This window comes from Ursus arctos, unplaced genomic scaffold (assembly GCF_023065955.2).
Source record: "Ursus arctos isolate Adak ecotype North America unplaced genomic scaffold, UrsArc2.0 scaffold_1, whole genome shotgun sequence".
Taxonomy (NCBI): Eukaryota; Metazoa; Chordata; class Mammalia; order Carnivora; family Ursidae; genus Ursus; species Ursus arctos.
Window position 1 is genome coordinate 95,805,221 of NW_026622763.1, and position 22,904 is coordinate 95,828,124.

Sequence of the window (22,904 nt, forward strand, 5' to 3'; positions counted from 1 at the left end):
AGGATCCAGTAATGACAACTGGCGGGTTGTGATTAATACTGTTATCTGTGACCACGACTAACCGGCCCACTTTGGAATCAAAACTCTTGACTCGACCAACATCACCTTAACCTAAGCTGAGGTGTAGTAAGTACATGGAAGGGGTTAAAGAAAAATCTCCCAACTTGCATATCAAATGAACATTCTCTTCTTAGTCAAATCGGGAATTTATATGCTTTAATACCTATAATCAAAAGCAATGGTTCCCAAATTTAGCTGAACAAAACAATCACCTCAGACCTACTAAATCAAAATCCACAAGAGGCATTAGTTTTCTTTTAAAGCTTCCCTAGAAAATTCTGGTGTGCAGCTAGGTTTTAAAACACCAGTGCATTTGCTGCTCTGCTTTTGGAACAGTTTATTTTATTTTTTATTTTTTTAATTCTGTAGTACAGTCGTATAACTGTAATGACCGCAACCCTTCATTTCTTTGAAAATGGACTGCATTATTTTTTAATTAGCTCAAGTCAGTTCGGTGAATACGGATGCCTTATTACAAATTTGGATAATACCGATTTTGGTTAAAAAATCATTAACAATGCTCAGGAGTACTGCAAAATGGGTTTGCAGGCAAACATGAGAGAATGTGATGAACATAGTGTATGTAAGTTTTCATACTTTGAAGGCCATTCCCCTCCCTCTTCCTTCTTCATTTAGACGCATAAGTTACAATAAGTTTTCAACAGACGACTTCATAGTTACACACACTGGCTGCCTATTGCTTCAGCTACACTGGAATGCAGATTCTGTCCTTTTCCCCACTGGATTCCATGCCCTTCTGGTAAGTGTTCTCTTTTGGCCTACAAACCCATTCCATTTAAAAAATTGGTCTAGTGGTTATTTTTTAATACAGAGGACAGCATCAATATAGGAAATAAAAGTTAGGATTAATTCTACAGATATTGATATCAGACATCAGTTGTATAAACTTATTGTAAGCACAATAATTTGAATATACCATATACACCAATACACACAGCTGGTATCACCAATTTTTCTCTTGTGCACAATCTATAGGTTTCACGAAATCGAATTCTCCAAGGAATACTTTCTAATAAATCCACACAAACTTCCACCAAAATACACACGATCTACTTTCAGATTCTAATTCAATTTATAAAATTATGTCCACAGTTTACCAAATCAATCAGTTACTAGGGACACATTAACACTCATTAAAGCGTAGGTTCTGGAATCAGACAGATTTGGGCCCAAATCCCCACACCCCATTAACTATTGAGTTTTTGTATCATTAGGTTTGAGTTTTTTATAGGATGTTGTGAGAGTCAAGAGGGCTTTAAAATCAGCATTAAATGTCATCTGAACAACTGAGCGGTTGGTCTACATTTTCCACTTTTTACCTACTTGAAAACCAAAGACCAAATCATTTCTACTTACGAAAGTAAAAAACATCACGCTTATACCATATTATTTGTCATACCTCCAATAACGCAGCCTACATTTTAATTTCTGAAGCTGAATTCTTTTAAAACTTTGTTGGGACACTTGGTGACCATGCAGCGCCTTCATCTGAGACTTTGAGAGCTGCCTACACCCGCCACGTGCCAGATACTGTGCTGAGGCACTGAAGCAGCACGACTGCAAAAGGAATTTTGAGACTTCGAATTTTAATTTTCCCACACTGAAAGAATTCTTATACAGTTTTGCGTTATTTGAACTGTACTTTGTTATCCAACTATTCAAATTTGACGTTACTAAAAAAATACGCAAGATTATTTTGAGCTCCTCCCATAGAATTACAAGGCCACGTTTGCATGACTCATCGGAGGTTCAGTTTAGGCCCTAATATGAGGATCAAACACTTAAGTGTTTGCTATTTCTAAAATTTGTCAAGGACTTTCCAAGACTTTCTAGCTCTTCGTTCACATTCTCCTGAGCGCTAGCTTCATGATCCATCTCTGCACTGTCCCCTGTTAAAGTCACTGTCTCTCTTACGTCTCCTCTTACTTCTGGCTAGATAATGGATTTGGTACAAGGAAGGCACACAATGGAGTAAACGTCTTTTAGAATTGAAGATTTGAATTTAAGTTCAATTTAAGCGTCCATCCATGTGACCCACTAAAATATGTAAAACTTTCACTGAGATTCCAGAATAGCAGGCATTACCTTCCATTTCCTTTCCTACCCAAAACTGATGATCAGTAAATAAGATAAAATATCTCAAGCTCCATATTGAGATGGTTTGTGTATTATCTTTTAGTTTCTAAGTAAGAATAATTTTGCTAGATCCTCTTTCCTTCCTGTGAATGAGATATGGAGTAAAATAATGAATTTATGAACAAAAAGTCATGGCAAACGACACCATGGAATATAGGCTCGGGAGTCAGAACACAGAGTATCAAACCCAGGTCTAACTTCTCAGCTCTGCCATTTCTTAGCACTACCCTTAGACAACACCAACATAACAGACAATTCCCATCTTACAGAGCTCATGTGACGACTAAGTTAAATAATGCACATAAACCACTCAGCACAGTGTCTGGCACGTGGTAATAAGGACTTAAATGTTGTTATTAACTGCTTATCACTTCTAATTATCCCTGCTTTGGGGAATAGAAATAATTCATAATAATTTTGCTAACCTGAAATGTTTTAATGTCATATCCATTGAGTACAAAAAAACGTATTTACTGACTTACATGCACCATATAGTAAAATAAATGATCTTCGGTTTTCATATCTAACAGTTTCCCTCCCCAAATGGAGACAATCTAATAGCAGTAAATGTCAGATAGCTTATATAAAATTAGGCTATAAAAATTGAGTCTTAAGTTACAGTATATCGGCAAAAATAAAACCCTGTATACTAGTCATTCAAAATAAGTATCTACAACTGTAACAAAAATAGCATCATCTGGATTGAACGTTTTGAAATTATTTTCCAAATTGAGGAACTAAATAATATTTAGAAGCCTGAGATGATGCCAATGTGCTAGTTTTCTGGGGAGGTAGGCATAATCTTAAGATAACTCACTGGTTGTCTCCCAAGCCTTTCTTGATACCTAACATACACACTGGGGGAAATGGAACATCAAGTGCTTTACTAGGACAAGGATTCTTACCAAGAAGGTCTATCAGCATCCTGGGGGTTTGGGAGTCGTACATGTCTAGGTATACAATGCTTCACAGGTGATTCTAATGCATCCTCTAGAGAGACATGCCTCCCTTCCCCCATCCCATTTTAAAATTCACTGACATAAAGAATCCTTGTATTCACAACCACATTTTATTTTGTGAGGCTGTGTTCCCTAATTGCAATGAATTTTCAATCTTTAAATAATAACTATATAACAATTCAAAATAAACACTGTCCTGGATTTGAAAATGATAGCAGAGAATTACAACTTAACAAGTGAACAAAGATTACATCATTTTTGCAGTTAGAAAACTATGTATCCACCCTCAAAATTCTTCAAGTAAGTCATCAAAATTTATTCACATCAACAGGATTAAATGATTAGGATGTATTATTCTTTGAAATTAAGACATTAAAAAACTGAGAAAAACAGCATGAATGACCTCTTGCTGAAAAGAAAGCAATGTCAACATGTACCATTATGAGCTAAAATAATGCTTAAGAGCTAAAACATACAATAACTGTGTTAGGTGACCCAGTTTTGTTTTTCAGTGCAGTATCATTCTCTGGCCATTCAACTCAACTGCAGTTCAGAAATGTGTTTCAATAGATTTATAAGCATTTAGAAGCATAAATATGAAACCTGTGCTCCCAAACTAACAAGCATCTCCAAGCTCTAGATCTAGATTCGATTTGTACAACCACACTTGAGACAAAAGGTAAATTTAACTTTACTGATTTTTAGTGGCTTAAAGTAGCACTTAAATTTGCGTTTACTGAGAATTCATATGAAGTTTTTACACCTTTCGTATTTATTAACTCGACAATCTGAGTTGTTGTATTTCCCAAGGTGTCATAATTATTTAATTGGGGATTGAGAGCAACGAAACAACTGTGCCACCTACACTACCAGTATCTTCCTGTAGACAAACACCCTCCCGTGACAGAAATCCAATTATGTAAAAACTGGAGAGTGGAACCCTCCGGCTTTCCATTCTACACCTGCCCTACTATTGCTCAAGCAGGTAAAAGTGTCCTGAGAATAACGTCATGATAGTTTTCATCTGCATCTTTACTGCATCATGTAAAAGTGGAAAATGTAGAGATTAAGAGTGTAAGGCTTGTAATTCTACAGTACAAATGGAGATAAAATTAAATGCAGTAAGAGCATATTTGCCAAGTCTGAAAGGAAAAGTATAACCCAAGAGACGCATGGGGAAAAATATTTATGTGGAGTTTTTAATCCATATTAGAATTCGGTTGTTGTAACTTGACCATAAATTTAAACAGAAGCCATCTTCTGAGACGTACATTCTAATATATGTGTCAACAGTCCTGATAGTCAACCAAGAGTTGGTTATTTCGACTCATGACTAAGTAACATTTCACTTTTCTACCCAACATAAACCTGTAGTGGTTTGCCCCAATTACATGGCTGAAACACTGTCTTATGAAAACAAAATGAAACAAAATTAAATAAAATTGAAGATAAAAATACTCTGAAGTTAAAGCAAACTATAATCCTTGGCGGATCAAACAGGTAAAAAACATTGGTGAAAGTTGGAAGCACAGGATAACTGACATGAATCTTCAGCACAAAGTACATCTTTGAAAACATGAAACGATGACTCTTTGGAGGACAATAGCTAAATACCCAAGAATCATCAGGTTTGAAAAATATTGCTTAATCACTTCCCAAAACACAGTTAGCTGCAAGAACTGAAGATCTCATTAAAAAATATCAAGGTAATCATATTTATTGCATCTTTAGAATGCATTTCAAACAGAAAATTAACAGTGCACCCCAGCTTCACCAAAATATATATTTAAGAGAGGGGCAACCTAAGATATTTATAAACAAAGTATCGGCTGTATGTGCTTTTCAAAGGGTCTGAATTAAATACAACCAGCTGCCAACTTTGTGCTCTGACATACTTGAATTAGTGGGTGTGTGTATACTAAATCATTTATTTTTGTCTACAATAAATGAAATAAAAACACTGCCCTATACAATCCACTATTAGCAGTGAGTACAACAGCAAAAAATTATCGTACAATTTATACATACTAAAATATTTTCTCTCTCTCTAGAGATAACGTAGAACAAAACCTAATCGTTAGGACTTAATTTGGGAAATCTCAAAATACAACAGGGGAAAACCAAATCAGGGAGTGTATAGAGCCCAAAATAAAGGTTCCTGGTCATAAGGCTAGAAGATTAGTAAGTGCAAGTGGTAGAATAAAGCATGCTCAAATGTATGTTTGGGTCTTTGTATATTTATCAAACCTTTAAATTAAACAAGACTAGCTAAAGAAGTGTCTTAAGCAGAGCAAGATAACCGGGAACTGCGTCATTTCTTTTACCATTTTTGTTACCCAACTTATACAATGCGCAAAGTGCTAAGCAACACTACAAAAACACGTTTACATCAACACTGAAGACCTGGGGAAATGAAATCCAACAATTTTATTTTAATGAGCTGTATTTTCTAAATTTTTGTTTTATTTTTTCCTGTTTTCATACAGTATTGAAAACAAAACGCGGCACATTCACATTTTCCCGAGGAACTGTAAAGATGATCTCTACAGGGATAAACGTTGTAAAGCCTGAAGCTCAATCAATTGATGTTGAAAACTCTCAAAGGGAGTAAAGGCTTGATCTGAATGGTCTAGAACATGTACTGTAATTTAATAGAAGAGATGGTCGTCTTAATATTTAATGATTTAAAAGAACGTCTCAGTCCATGCGGAAGAGTACAGTCCAAGAATAAATCAAATTTCTGAACGCATTTTATGCTACATATGTGTATACTTTGCGATCCTCAGGTGTTCGTGCCAAATATTCTCTCTCAATAAGTCCTTCAATACGTTTCTTAATAACAACTGGACTTGGTAAGAATCGAGCCTTCAACTGCTGAGTTACCTAAAAGAGAAAGTAAAAAAAACTAATTCTTACCAGAAAATTTTTAAATTTCCATATAAACACACAAAACTTATCTTTGAAGAGAACTGATATGTCACTTTAAGATTCAGATCAAACTCTAATAATTTGATTACCTAAGTCAAAAATTTAACTTTAATTAAAAATGTTTTATTTGAAAATGTAATATATGGGTTAGAACATGCCTCCTTCACATTAGAATATGAATGCTGAAGTGGGTTGGTAGTTAAGAATTAGCTGGAATATATTAGCATGAATGAATAGCACATTATGGTTTAACCATTTTGATACTGTTAGTCTACTAACTTCTGGGTTACTCTCCCAAGTCACACATCTGAGAAGCATAATGTATTTAAGAGCACATACTCTGGACCCCAGAGTACCTAGATTCAAATGCCAGCTCTCCCATTTATGAGCACTGGGCCCCTGGGAAAGTAAATGAACGTCATCAAGTTGTTGCATAAACTAAATGAATTAATGGTGTGGCCTGGGCCTGGTTAAGTGCTACTGTTGTCATTCTTTTCTCCAGCTGCTGTCAGAATTCTGGGTACTTTGACACCGGTAAAAATAAAATGGTAACCACTGCAGCAGCCGAAGTCTGACTGTGCACTGTGTACTGGTCACTCTGTATAGATTAATTTATTTAATGCTCTTAATCCTGCAAAGTAGGTTGTCTCCTTTTACAAATGAGGAAAATAGCCAGAGAGGAAGACTGACATGCACTAAAAGTCAACAGAGCCCATAGTTAGAGATGAGAATCTAAACCTTTCTGGCCCCAAGGTTCACGCTCTCCCCACTGATCCACCCTGCCTGCCTCTCTTGCAGAACACCCACCCATCCACAAGCCAGCTTTCCTTTTACTCCTGTTGGACAGTTCGCTTTCCAAGGCCACAACGGATTGACAATTCTCTGACATCTGAACTTCAGTACTTCTGCCTCCAGCTAAAATCCACCTCCCTTCTAGTATTATTGCTCCAGCATCAACAAACTTGTCCTCAGCCCATGTGAGATCTCCCAGCCTATGACCCTTTCTTCTAAGCTACTTACAACTTCTTTTGACCCACCTCCTTCTTGACGGGGCCCAGACTGCATGCAAGATCACTTTCAGCTACACTCTCAACAGCACTCTCAACTCCCAGGCTCCCCTGGTCCTCTTCGACAAACACCCGCTCCACATTTACTACATCATTCAAAACCTACTACTTGGTTCCTTGCTGAGTAAAGTTGTCGTTTTTACACCTTTGGGGAAGACCAGGAGATAACAAGATGCTGCCCACAGGCCAAACACAGCCCCGTGGCCTATTCTGTAAATCCTTACTGGAACACAGCCACACTCCTTTGTTATCGGTGGCTGCTCTCACACTACAATTGAACATTAAAAAAAAGTCTGCCAATCTCTGGTATACGCTGATAACACAAAACTAGTATGTTCGAGCTGACCAAGTTCCTGAGCACCAACATCTCATATCCCGTTTCAGTCTGCAATTCCTCACACTCCCACCACACTTATTCAAACTTGTATCCACCCTTGCTTAGCACACCCCCCGCACCCTGCCCTGGGTTCTAGAGAGAGGCAGAGTCAGTAATATCTTTGTCAACACATCTACCACCCACCTGTGTTCCCTACACAGTCCTCTCACCTTTCAACTGTCCCTCAACCCCATTTTCTTTCAAGTATTCCTCTTTATCCTTAGGATATAAACATACTGAATATCTTTCCATCAGAAAAACAAAATCCAGGATACCTCAAATTAACACTCAGTCCCCTACTACTGCTCTCCGCCTCTTCCCACGAGCCAGCATCTTGAAGGACGAGGCCCTCTCTTGGTGCTTTCAGCTCCACTTCCTTCTCGAGGCACTGCCATCAATGTCACTCTACCAGAGCCATGAAAATGGCTGGGAAAACTAATGAGTTAACCTAACTGCCAACATGTCATGAGTTCTGAAATGACTGACCAGTCTATCATGTAATTCTCTTCCTCTGCCATGTGATGTAAAATACTGCTTATGCAGAACACAGCAGCACGCGGCCCTTCCTTCTCCATTCAGCCTCCAAGCCAGAAACCTACGAGTCCTTGACTCCCCTCGTTTCCCATGACCAGTAAGTCCTGTCGATTCTACTTCCCACTCCTCTTCACTCAGCTCTCTATCCTCTACCAACACTTTATTCAGCCTTAATCATTTCTTACCTATTTCAACGGCAACACTTATTTTTAGAAATAAAAGTAGCTTGTTTAACACAAAAATATTAAGTAGCAGGGAAAATTTTTTATTCTTTGTGTGACAATATTCTATTATTTTTTATTATAAATTATTAGTTCTTAAAGTGTGCACATATTTGGATGTACTGCTGTGTTTAATTATCAAGTGCCATACTTTTAATGATTAAGTGTTACCTGACTCTGATTTCCTAATTTTAAAATTATATTTTAAACATTTGAATATAGTAATTTCCTAAATTTGAACTGTTAATATTATTTTGCTTTTCCGACATTAATCTAGTTCTGAAGCGCCCTCACCTCTGCTACTAATACATTGTGCTGCATCTTCTTTCTGGATTTCATTATCCGCACAATAGCAGCTTCGATCTCATGTTTTCTGTCGTCATCCACTTTCTGCCTCGTTTCTTTCCTTTCCGGGTCAGATTCACCTTGTTTGGCAGCAACTAAAAGAAAAAGACACTTACCATGTAATTACCACGTAATGAAAAATGCAGTTTATAAACAAACAATATAATTTAGTATTATCCACATAGAAAAAACAATTTCAACCTGAGTATACACACAGACTTATTAATTCAAGTAAACATTCAAAAGGTGCCATATTTTAACAAATATTTAAATAACTAACGATCGTAGGTATAAAAATCTTGCAATTCTAACTTACTCTTTTTAAACACTAGGAATTTAATTTTATAGAGATAATAAAGCCAATTTTATTTTTTATAAAATACAAGGATTCCTCTCCTGGAAGAAAAATGGTCGCTGGATATATTTAGTAGAAAAATTACCAGTAAATAATTTTCATTGTGGGGCCAACTAATACTTTACTAACATCACGCCAAGATATTTTAAGAGGAGGAAAGAGTTATTTGTTGCCAAGATGTAGTTAGCTCAATAGTTAGAAAGTACCACTGAGGTGTCAGTTAAAGGAACAAATAATTTATTTGTACGTGTCACAGACTACCAAAAAATTTCTTATCATATATCTTATTAATTTTTTTCCATCACAATCTCATTATCACTAACGCATATTCTACTCCAACCTTCTGGAGAAGAGAAGTCTTTCTGTGTTATTGCCTACCATCTTCAAGGCAATTGCTCAGGGATTAAACGTAGAAGTCCCTTTCTCTTACCAACTCTGCTCTGATTGAAATAACAGGGAAAGAAAAATGGCAACTGATTTTTTATTTATTTGGTCATCAATGAGAAATAGATATGAAATTTCTGGAGGCAGAAACTGGAAAATTACAAAGAAGCACATAAGACATTGTGACTTAGGCACAGACACACCCACGAGATAGCGGACTGAACAGTTTAGTAGAACATCATTCTGGTATGCATATCCATTCATCTATTTCTATTTAGAACCCCTTGGTTAAGAATTCTATTTTCAGTATCCTTTCCCAAGTTAATTAATATCTTAACAAAAAAGAGTAAAATTAGATTAAGATGACTTACTAAGAAAGAATAATGCCTTTCCTCAAAAAAGTCAATGTCATTTAAAAAAAAAAAAAGAGATACTGTTTTAGAGTAAATAGAAATAAGACATAAAAATCAATTTAATGGGGAAACCATGACTGAATCCTGGATTTAAAAAGTAAGATATGAAAGCTATTTTTTAAAAAAGATTTATTTATTTTAAAGAGAGAATGAAGAGAGTGCAGGGAGGGAGGAGGAGAAGAAAGAATCTCAAGCAGACTCCCCACTGAGCGCAGAGCCCAATTCAGGGCTTGATCCCATGACCCCGAGTTCATGACTTGAGCTGAAATCAAGAGTCAGATGCTTAACCACTGAGCCACCCAGGTTCTCCTGAAAGGCATTTTTGAGACAACTGTGGACAAATATGGGTGGTGCACAAATATTTATTTATACAAATAAATATGTATGAAGTTATTAACTTTCTTGGGTGTGACACAGGATTACAATTATTTTAGAAAATAAAGAAATAAATGTATGCTGAAGTATTTGGGGTGGGGAGAAGTGTGATGTTTGCTGTTTCATTTATAATGCTGTAGCAATTGGAGGGAGAGGGGGAGGGTGGGGTCAAAGGCACCAGAGCAAATGGGGCACAAAGCTTAATGACTCATAAATACTGGTGATGGCGATATACCTTCGTCCACTACGGTGTTTCTAACTTTTTCTATGGATTTGAAAAGTTGGAGGAAGAAATAATTTTTTAAAACAATCTATTTTGTTCTTTGGATTTGGCCACCTAAAGAGGTACATTCCAAGATAAATGGGAAGACCTTGGTGATACACACAAGAGTTACGATTTTTTTAAAATATGAGGGCAGGAGCTCACTCCCAGAGCCTCACACCATACCCTTCCCTTTACGAAAAAGATAACAGAGGCATTTGCTCTTGCAATGGGGTACATATGTACCTAACTGTATCAGGGAAAGGGAAAGGGAAACATGACTGGTGGTGTCAGGGAGGACTGTGAACTATAGAAACTGCTGTAGATTACAATGAATCTAATTCTTTTCAAAGGCTGTGTTATTTGAGTAATATATTTAACTTCTTTGTTTGAACTTCTTTTACTGACTATAGTAAAGGCAGAATTAGGTAAGGACAAAGTCTCTGCATCTTTGATAATGAGCCAAAAGGCAAGATGTATTTTGACAACTTAAGAAAACCTATGTGGTCAAAATAGTTTCTCACCGGAGAGAAAATTTTAACTTACACAAAATATTTTTAAGCATCATGATAATCTAAGTAATATTCCAAAATGAAAACATTATTTCTTTACAGAATTTTATAGATTTTATAGCTGAAAAGAACTTTAAGAGATCTAGATGAATACCTTATCATATATAACTGTATTTCTATTTTAATTAGATTTAAAGTACTATACACACAAACAGTTAACATCAAAACTTCCTGTTTTTTAAAAAGATTTATTGGAGAGAGAGAAAGTGAGTGAGAGTGGGGAGGGGGAACGGGGGAGGGAGAGAGTATCCCAAACAGGCTCCACGCCCAGCACAGAGCCTCATTCGGGGCTCAATCTCACAACCCCGAGATCATGACCTGAGCCGAAATTGCGAGTTGGACACTTACCCAGGCACCCCTAAAAATTCTATTTTAATTAGATCTAAAATACTAACAAAGACCACCACCACCCAGAATTAAAAATCCATGAAGAGGGGCGCCTGGGTGGCACAGCGGTTAAGCGTCTGCCTTCGGCTCAGGGCGTGATCCTGGCGTTATGGGATCGAGCCCCACATCAGGCTCCTCTGCTATGAGCCTGCTTCTTCCTCTCCCACTCCCCCTGCTTGTGTTCCCTCTCTTGCTGGCTGTCTCTATCTCTGTCAAATAAATAAAATCTTAAAAAAAAAAAAAATCCATGAAGAGAAGAGTATTTTTTTGATAACAATAATAGTACCTGAAAATATGACTGCTGGACATGATGGAATGTGGGATTACCAAGAGTTACTTATTTAGGGTAAAGCAGGGTGAGGTTTGGTAATTCAGATATATGTATATCACCACACATCTTCCTCTAAATCTAGGATACAAACAAGTCCTGAAATTCAAAACCTGCATCTGCCCAAAACTATAAAGTTATGTCTTACACTAGGGAAAACAAGATATTTTATTCCATGACTCTCTTTAGTGTAGTTTTATTTTATTTTCAATTTACATCTGTGTCCAAACATGGAGCCATTTTGGTGATGAAGATACAATGATATGATATGGTCTGCAACTATGGGACAAAACAGGCAATGCTTTTTTAAAAAGCTATCTGACATAAAAATAATTTTTAAAAGACTTCATCTTTTTATTAATGTAAATGTAAACACAATTTTTTAAAAACAAAAGAACCGCAAACATTTTAAATACTTATTTTAAAATACTGTTTTACTACATAGACTACATACATAGCTGTAATGGATGAAGTCAGCCCTGGGAAGTTTATCTAACCCTAAATCTGAAATCAGGGAACAAACTAGTTTAGAAACTTAAACATCAGCAAAGGTAAATTGCCTTTTCCCCCTTAAAAACACAGAAAACACATATCATACATTATGTTAAATATATATTAGGATGTTCATTATTAATTAAAAATAAAAACACTAAAAATTGTTACAATAGGATCATTTCTATGTTTTTAAAGTAGAGAGATAATATGCATTTTAAGGTTTTGAAACTTAGAAGATTATCTATCAAAACATAAATAGCTGCATTTAAAAATCACACTAGACAGATAACCCCGACTTTGAGAAATCTGTAAATCAGTTTTAAAAATAGATGTCCATTATTAGTTAACTCGGCCAATTAAAAAGTTATTTTGTAACTACCAATATATTAATAAAATTGTATTTCCTTCTTGAAAACCATATAGAAAGAAGTACCCTGTTCACACTACCGATTACTTTTTTAAATGCTTACTCTACTTGGATTCAACTGTATTTTGACAGGAACACATATGAATAAAAACTTTATTCCTTAAGCCTATTTGTCATGCAGCACCAGAAAAGCATTACTTTTTTTAAAGACAGAAATCCAACAGATAATAATTTCTTTAGAAGAAAAAGTATCATTTTTTTAAGAGGAAACATAATTCCAGATACCTGTTTGAATCTTGACTCTGTGTAGTTTGGATGTGAACTGATCATTAACTGTGAATATGTGGCCATTTTCTATTTCCTTGGATTTGGGCTCTTTTGTAAGAACCCGCTGTGTTGGTTTACCACAGGCAAGGGACTGCAGAGCTCTCACAAGTTCTCTTTCGGGGATATCCGTCTCTTGCTGAATTTCCTGAAATTCCATCAGATTGACATAATTAAACTTTTGAAAGATTACAGTAGATTAATAAGTAAAACTGACCAAGCAGAAAGTAGTTAGAGAGAGGTAATTCCATTAAAGAGATAATTAACAACAAAGAACTCCCTTTGCAACAAAGAGTTTATGACAAAGAATTAGGACCCTTCACTAAAATCTCACTTATTTGGAGAAACTGAAGAAAAGGTGATTCAAGTTATAAAATATTGAAAAGACATGTACTTTTTTGTTTCAGGAAATACAAGGCCTGGTCTAAAAATGTCATCCAGCAGAGGTTACTACTGACCTGCTTTAATATTTAGGTAAAAATAAAGTGTTAACCAACATAGGACTGCTAATTTTAGAAATACTCTATAATCTTCCCCTCAAATTGATAAACACTACTTCTGCTCAGCAACTTCCTTCATAGATAGAAGCAAAGTGAGCCTGAGCTAAGGCCTTCAATCATACAATAAAAATTTATAATCCAAGTTGACCGTATTTACTGCCTGTATGACCAAATGAAAAAAAAAATTATATACCTGATAATTAATTCTAAACACAAAAAACACTTAAGAAATCTGTTTTGAAGTGCAAGTGATATTTTTTGCTACATATTATGGTATGAATAAAATGTAATACTGAAAAAAAAGCAGTGTGGGAAAGAAAGAATGCATGTGTAATTTTTTGGTTCATTATACACCTCTTAGGTCTATGGGACAGTAAGAGAATTGCACACGTATATGATTTAGTTCCTACACATCTACAGGGATGTATGTTTCCACCAGATATGTCGCTCTGATATTCTGTACAGAGCTATTTCTTTCTCAAAAGCAGCTCAGGAAAAATGGGCATGAAAATGGGGACACTGATGATATACCTGATCTGCAGAGTCATTCTCTCTTTCACAAATGTGAGCAATAGCTCAGGTTGCTCTAAAGGACTGTCAGGTAAGTGAGGATTGAGAGAAATGTGAATTTAGTGATGAGGCATTCCTTTGCCTCAAATGATCTCTGTATTTCTACCTTTGTTAGTCATTTCAAATGCTATGTTAATTCCAGCAAATTAAATAGGTGCTGTTATTAGAATATTCATTATAATTTTTATGTACATGCTAAAAGTGACTTATTTACATATGCGATTGCTTAATCATATTCAAAGAACTAGAAATACCTTTTAAGGTGATATTTTATATTACAGATCATTCCCAGAGGGGACTACTGCAATTCAGTGTGCATCCTTTAAGACTTTTCCTACATATATACATACACACACAGGAATACAAATACGTATGTATGTACATGAACATGCCCATTCATACAATGGTATTAATGCTGAACATAAATGGGACACCTCCTCTATAACATGTAAATTTCCCATCTGGGCACATTTACCCTTTTATATTCTTTTGCTTTTATTGCCCTTTTGGTAGAAGTCTTCTACCTTTCTTGTTAGAATGATTCCTAGGAAGATTATGATTCTTATTTAAAATATAACTTTCCTCATCTCATTTTCTGATTAACTCTGATTTATAGAAAAGTTGATTTTTCAACTGAACTCTCCTCAGACAATGTTCTCAGTTGGTAACACATTGTCTACAAATTTTGTCAACTCCAGATATTGTATAAAACTTTTTTTTTTCTTGGTGTGTCAGTTAGGAACTATAGAATAATACTGAGGAACAGTGATAAAGGCAGATATCCTGAAGCTTGTTCCTAACTTTAATGGGAAGGGGCCTAATATTTTACTACTAACTACTGCTTGCTTAGGTCTCTCATCAGATATACCCTGTAACATTAAAGGCATTTCATTCCATAGTTAGGTGGTTAAGGGTCCCCCATATCCTGGAAATATGAAACGAAGACTGACTTCCACAAATGCTTTTTGTACATCTGTAGAAATCATTAATTGACTTTCTCCTTGAAGTCTGGCAAGATAGCAAGTGGTCACTTAATTATTATTATAATAAAATCTTAACTATATTAACAAATTTCTTCTTTGTATTCCAGGAATAAATCCTATTTGGACACATGAATCATTCTTTCAACACACCGCTGAATAGGACTTGCTAGTATTTTATTCAAGATTTGTACATTTAAAGTTGAATAACCTACCGCTTTTTCTTTTTTGTATTCTTGTTCATTTTTAGTAATAAGGTTATGCCACCCTCAGATATTTCCTAAGAGCAATATGGGTATTTTGTTTCTGAGTTCGAAGTTCTCTGTAAAGCTTTCAATTTTAATTTGGTAATTATGAAATCTTAATTATGAGATCTTCTTTTTTGTTGTCTGGTTAGTCAGTACATCTGTGAGGCACTTCTGTGATTGTGAACTGTCTATTTCACCTTGTACTTCCAACCATTTTCCTTTACATGATGTGAAGTTATGTCATTAATGATTGTTACAACTTCTTAATGAAGTATTAATTATCAATGTTGTTTGATCATTTTCTATTTATATTCTACTGCCTGACATTAATTTTGCTATTTTCCATTAGTTTTTATACTTCATACTCATTCTCAGAAAAATTTAAGAACTATAATAAACATTCAGAAAAATATGTATTAATACCCACATCTCTTTCAAAAACCAAATATTAGTTACAATAATCCAAACTATACTATCCACTTTATGTCTGTCCTGATTTTAGCTGTTTTAAATAATACATACTTCTATTAATTAAAGAAATACATAAAAAGAGGAAAAAGCTTTAGCGGCCTGACTACTGTGGATGAATGTGACACTACGAATAAGTGCCACCTTTTCCAGGCAGCTTCTAAGATGGCCTGTAATGATCCTGGTATGTTTTTTGTTTGTTTGTTTTTAAGATTTTATTTATTTATTTGACAGAGAGACAGCCAGTGAGAGAGGCAACACAGGCAGGGGGAGTGGGAGGGGAAGAAGCAGGCTCCCAGCAGAGAAGCCTGATGTGGGGCTCGATCCCAGAACGCTGGGATCACGCCCTCAGCCAAAGGTAGATGCTTAACGACTGAGCCACCCAGGTGCCCCTGATCCTGGTACGTTTTAACTGTGTGATCCCCTCAGCATATCAGGGCTGACTTGGGTGATCAAGAAAATCAGAAAATGACAATATGTGACTTCTAAGACTAGGTCATAAAGGCATTTCAGGTTCTGCCTGGGTCTCTTGGATGGCTCACTTTAGGGAGGAGAATTAGCCAACAGGACGCAAGGACAACCATGTGGTAAGGCCCATGTGAAGAGAAACTAAGACCTCTTTATCAATAGGTGAAATGAACTTGTCAGCCTTATGGAAGGAAGAGTAAAGCAATAGCCTGGAAGTGCATTTTCCAGCCCAGACAAAAACATTAGATGACTGACACACCAGCTGACATCTTTACAACCTCATGAGAAACTGAGCCAAAACTACCCAATCCAGCCCTACCTAAATCTTTAACCCACAGAAACCAGGGAAGAGAATAAATTGTTACTGGTTGTTTTAACCACTAAGTTTTAAGATGTGTTATGTAGCATTAAATAACTAATATTACCATTTTACTGAACTCATAAAAGAAAGAATATTGAAGTTTAAAAATCAGCTTCCTTTTAAAAAGTATTAACTGTCTTCTCTAATTTGTGGAGATGATTTCTGTAAAAGAGCAGACTAATAACTTACGCAGCAGACTACAATGTAACACATGGTATGAGTACAAACTTGAAGTGACTTCTCACAATGACCCCTGTTCAAGATGCAAGCAGCCAGAAGATTTTGGGAGCCACAGGAATAGCATCCTACATATGCCATTTATGCTCAGGCATCTGCTTTGTGACTTAGCTAAAATGTGAAATATTAGAGGAATGTTCTGCTTAATTTTATCCTCTACCTAATGATGCTCATTAGCATTAGTGATCCCAAGCCGTTTGGGAAAGGGAAGAGTAAGCCTGAACCAATAAAATTACTAGTAATTCTAATAATGGCTTTAGAAAATTAGTTTATATTTTTGTTTCTCTCATTATTTTCACCAGCTCTTTACAAAGCAGGACTCTGAAAACCAACATTAGCATTTATCGAGCAGTTTATTTTGCTTAAAATATATTACCCAAGGCAGCTGCAGATTAAAACATTCAAGCTGTTAGAGATAATTTAATTCCACCTCTGTTTGAAGAGGCTTACGACTTGAGTAAGGTACTCAATACTTGCTTAATCAATATCCTTAGGACTAAATCACAGGTAACTTGTGCTTGACAATTAACATTGCTCCCTAGGTAAAACACATCTGGAAACAGGTAAGAACAAAACTTCTTGACTTAGTCACACTTGGGTTTCAAAATATTTCCTTGAAAGAAATAAAATAATAAAAATGATCTCTCTCAATTATATCCACTATATAAATGGAAGTATGGAGGCAGGTATTAAAATAGGCCTACAATTTAATTTAATTTTCCTCTAAATTTCGAACTTTAACTTATTTCTATGTTCGCGTGTATCTGAAAACTCACTTTCAATTAAGTATAAGTACGGCAGTAATTTTACAGCTTTTCAAAGTATTTATTCTTTATCTTAAATTTAAACTTAAGAATGACATGATTTTTATTGCAACTCCAACAGACCCGATAAAGGTAAGGGAGAAGACCAAGTAATCAAAGGACTTAGAGGAGGAAATAAAAAAAGATGATGAATATACAAAAGAAATTTGACACTATCAAGGTAATGTCAAACTAGCCTGAGGACAGACGCAGAAATCAATGAAACAGCTCAGAGTGCAGAAACAGACCCACAAATATATGGTCAATTGATTTTTTTCATAAAGGTGCCAACGTAATTTAAAGGGAAAAGAACAGTCTTTTTAACAAATGATGATGGAATGAACAACTGAATATCTGTGTGTGGGGGGAAATAAATCTTTATTTTTATTTTTTTAAAATAAACTCCACCCCCAACGGGGGCTCAAACTCATGACTGTGGATCCAGGTATATGTTCTACTGACTGAGCCAGCCAGCCACCCCAAGGTGGGGAAATAATTCTTAAACATTAATCTTAACCACATAAAAAAAATTAGCCTGAAACTGATCATAGATCTAAATGTGAAAGCAAAAACTAAAAAGCTGCTTAGAAGAAAATATAGAAGAAAATCTTTGTGACCTTAAGGTAGCCAATAATTTCCTAGCTAGGATATCAAAAGCATGAACTACAAAACGAAAGAAGTGGCAACTGGACTTTTTCAATATTAAAAACTTCTGCTCTTCAAAAAATATCATTTAAAGAAAATGAAAAGGCAAATGACAGACTGTGAAAATATTCACAGCACATAGGTCTGACAAAGGATTTGCACCCCAAATTTATAAAAAGCTTTTTAACAATCCAATAAAAGTAGGAATAGACACTTCACCAAACAAGACATATAAGTGGCACAGGAACAGAGGGGATGCTCAACATCTTCCCAGTCAAGGAAAGGCAAATTAAATCCACAATGACATACAATTACGCACCAAGTTAAACAGTTAAAATTAAAAGACTATTAAAATTTTGCAGAGGATGTGGGGCAACTGGAACTCTCCCCTACACTGCTGGCAGGAATGTAAACTAGCACAACACTTTGGGACACAGCTTGGGTCTCCTAAAAAGCTCAACATAGCTCTCTATTCATAACACCCTAAATCTGGGAACAACCCAAAAGCCCATCAATAGGTGAATGGATAAAGAAAACAGAGTAAATCCATATATTAGAATATCACTCAGCAATAAAAAAGGAATGAACTACCAACATGGGGGAATTTCAGAAGTATGTGATGTGAGAGAAAATGGACAACAGCAACACATATTCTAGGATTCCATTTATCTGAAATTCTAGTAAGGCAAAACAAATCTACAGCAATATAAAGCAGATCACCGGCAGTCTGAGGAAGGGGGAGGGAAATGACTGCAAAGAGGTATAAAAATTTAGGGGGTAATATTCTGTACCTTGATTGTGATGGCACTTAATACAGGTGCGCAGATCTGTTAAAACTCATCAAATTATGCACTTAGATGGGACATGTTTTATCAAGTAAAACTTATGCTTCAATACAGTTGATTTTTAACTAACTAAATGAAATGTGACCCAATATGTGTATGGTGTTCATACAGTTCCAAAGCCCAGTTTTATGCTGTTTTCCCTAGTAGTACTCAAAGGTTACTTAATAATAACAATAATAGTAATATTCAAATAATAATAACTTTAAAGGTTACTCAAATAAGAAAGACTCCAGTAACAGGTGAGAATCAGAAATAATACAAATGCTTAAAATTTATATAACCAACCCATACCTCAAACGTGTATTTTTCTCTATTATTAAAGAGCATTAATATGGTCATCTGGAAAGTGGAGACCTGCAATATGTGCTTCCGTGTATTAGAGCCCGTTACTTGCGCCCCTCCAACACCAACTTCGGATCCATCTTCCTGTTTCATTTTTTAAGAAATATAAACAAGATAAAATTATCTCCTGATAACTTTAACCGTATGTTTTTCAAAAATAAGCACTGTAATATCCAACTCTCCCCTTAGCAAAACTACATAACTTATTCCATAAAAAGGAAATGTCACTTAAAAAAATGGGTATGTGTATGGCTATGTGTACACACACATACACACACGTACAATAAATCTTTAAGGACTGTCTTTTCTTTCCCCATTACGAACATTTTATTGTATCTGAGCAAATAATGAATCAACAAGTCCTTATAGTTTTACCAAAAATTATTTTAACAGTACACGATGGGATACTGGACTTTAAAGACAACACCGCCATTTTACAAGCTACCAAAAGCAGTAGGGGTTTCCTTCTTTGTGGTCTGATCACAGCAAGAGATCAAGTAACACCACAGGATGGGGGGAAAAGATCTCTGCCATCCTTAAGTCTGTTCCTGCTCTACGATTTAAGTACAAAATAGAAATTTAAGTCTTTAGTAATTAACATACGAACTGTTTTTAGAACCCACTGATCTGTTTAATAAGACTTCAAAAGAAAACATGATTATTTAGGGAAAAACCCTCTCCTCTAAAACAAAAGTAAGCAATAATTAAAAGCTGAGTGTTTAGTATCCTTAACTTTCCCACTTACACTCATATGACAGTATCAAACATAATTCAATTAAATGAATTGTAAAGAATACTTCCCATTTCAATTAAATCTAAAAATCAGAATATGTGTAGACATTGACAATATTAAAAAAAAGAGTGTTACAGTGACATATGAAACCAGTAGCGCTATTATTAAAATATAGAATAAAACCGTTATTTGCTGCCTCAATAACAACTTGGGTATTTTTCCTTGGGTATGTTTTTCTAAAAGCTTATTATTGGTGCTGGTGGGATGTTATTTTTCTATTTGAAGGCAAATGACTGATTTGATTTATACCTAAGTAATGAAAGTAAATTGTTAGCCTAAACCTCACAATTTTCGATATAAGAAAGAAATTACATTTTTTAAATGAAGGCAATTCACTAGTGCCTTGCTAATTTGTATAATAACCACTTTAATAATTATTTTGTCTATCTCACAAATCTCGTGTTAATTTTCCTGGTTTTGATGTATTGGAAATAAGGATTATAAAAGACTGATCAGGGATTTTGAAAAGGGACTCACAGCTCTGTATGCTCTCAAATCAATTTACATTTCATTATCTTATGCAACAGTCTCAAATTTAATCTTGTAAATAAAATGCACAATTGTCTTATATATTCCTGAAGGAAGGCTACTGATATAGTCTTCATACCGTCCAATGAAGCTAACCAACTGAGAGAACAGAAGTTAAAGCCAGTTTCCCCTTTTGAGTACTTCAGATAAGTAGTAAAGTAAAGAGAAATACATAATTTACCCAGGTCAACAAGAATCAGAAATCAATTCTATAAACTAACTTTAGATTACTTAATGTAAATATGTTCAAGCTATCAATATTTACCTTTTTAACTGGTCCATAAAATGTGGCATTGAGATCTGCAGAACCCATATGATGCTGGAGTGTGAGCTGTCGACCACTGTGTTTGGCTAAGTAAAACCTTTAGCAAATCAAACCAGGTTTTAGAGAGTCATGTAATTGACACATTTGGAATTAAAACTACAGGATAACAACCCTTAACAAGCGTCTATGTATAAGGGAAACATTAATTTCTATTAGTATACTTTGCCCTTTGGCCTGCTGCTAAGCTGCTACTATTCATAAGATCACTTTTCTCCATAGTAACCCAGTCATCAATTTGCTCTAAGCCAGGGGCACACATCAACAATGCAAACTACACTCTTAACCATGGAAAATAGTCCTCTTCAAAGAGTTTATGCAACTCATTTTTACATATTAAAAAGCATAAAGAACAACTTCTCCTTTTGAACACGAGGTAAAAAACAGCATAAATTCATCCTCAATCAGGGACACCACTAATGCTCAAGTTTATTTCAATTCTGGACAACTATTTGTACGTACAAACACAAAGTTTGATTTATGTTTACCTTCTGAATATCTCAAAAGCATGTCTTGGTGCTGGTGGGATGTTGCACTTTGGTGTGGCTGACTGAGTGGGCCAATATCCTGTCGTGAGCACCCGGACTGTGAGATCAACACCACCTAAAGATACCTGTGTAAAAGATAAAATGATGTCCCCTCAAATCAACTAGGATTTGTTTTCCATTCCATACAGACACTGCATTAGAGTTATCCAAGTAGTTAGTTCCATGTCCAAAATCTAGCAAATAAAACTTATCTTCTTAAAGATTAGATCAGTATTTTCCAAATTTTAACTATCTTGGCAAATATCTATAATTATTGCTTAAGATACTGATTTTAAAATAATGACCAAAGCATTGTTCTTAGTATATGAACAAAGTCTTACTGGTGTCACTGAGAAAAGTGAAGTTTTGACCCTTATGTTTTTTTAGATAAAATGCCAATGGGCCCTATCAGTATCATTTTAGAAAGAATTCTAAATCTTTCATCTTAAGGATATTAATCTTTCATCTTAGCTTTTAAATATTTTTACCATGTTAACAACCTATTTCTAATATCCCGTTCACATTTCAACTACACTGATGGGAACTTTGAGGCTTTCACATGTAGTTCTTATTTTAATGACCTCTGCACAGGACACTGTAGATCCAGTTCTACACAGTGTGCTCTATAAATACTGGGTAACGGATAACCACCTCTACAAAATATATGCTAGCATTACTGTCGCAGTTAGAGATTTTCTTCTTTATACATAAATTTTTAAGAAAACTAGAAAACACATTAATAGGAATTCCTCAGGGTGAAATATTATCTTTATTATTGATATTCACAGCTTGTTCTAACCATTTTTCCATGTTTATCTAACCTGGATGATTAGTGATACAGATTTTTTTAAAGGGAAGGCTAAACTTCATAATTATCAAGAAGTATGCCACACTCAGATTTCTTCACAAGTATCTACTAAATGACTACTCAATTTTAAAGAAGTTGAACGGCGTGGGCGGGGGGGGGGGGGCGCCTGGGTGGCTCAGTCGGTTAAGTGGCTGCCTTTGGCTCAAGGCCTTGATCCTGGAGTTCTGGGATCAAGCCCCACGTTGGGCTCCCTGCTCAGCCGGGATTCTACTTCTCCCTCTGCCCCTGACCCTGCTTGTGCAGGGTCTCTCAAATAAATAGGTAAATAAATAAATAGATAAAATCTTAAACAAACGAATGAACAAACAGAAGTTGAACCAGTACCCTTAGATGCTGCAGAGGAGACAGGGCCACAGAAGAGACTCTTAGATGAAGAGCAGAGGTTGGCAGTGGGAGTGGTGCATTTTCAAGTGGCAGGAATGTTATCATAACTTGATTCAATCCAACCAAGACAATAGTCTTTTCTCCTTTCTCCCATGTACCCACACAG

At 35.5% G+C, this 22,904-nt stretch overlaps 1 protein-coding gene across 2 annotated transcripts in view; it reads right to left on the reverse strand.

Annotated features, from left to right (window-relative positions):
• Nucleotides 1-3,264: 3,264 nt before the first annotated feature.
• Nucleotides 3,265-22,904, reverse strand: part of CUL3 (cullin 3) — a 95,748-nt gene continuing 76,108 nt past the window's right edge. For both annotated transcript variants that reach the window (XM_026491820.4, XM_057305110.1), the window contains 6 exons: nt 21,508-21,632; nt 20,963-21,059; nt 19,326-19,460; nt 12,871-13,057; nt 8,597-8,742; nt 3,265-6,059 (listed from right to left, as the gene is read on the reverse strand). In XM_026491820.4, coding sequence (XP_026347605.1) covers nt 5,928-6,059; nt 8,597-8,742; nt 12,871-13,057; nt 19,326-19,460; nt 20,963-21,059; nt 21,508-21,632 — 822 coding nt within the window. In that variant the 3' untranslated portion in view covers nt 3,265-5,927. The remainder of the gene's footprint in view (nt 6,060-8,596; nt 8,743-12,870; nt 13,058-19,325; nt 19,461-20,962; nt 21,060-21,507; nt 21,633-22,904) is intronic.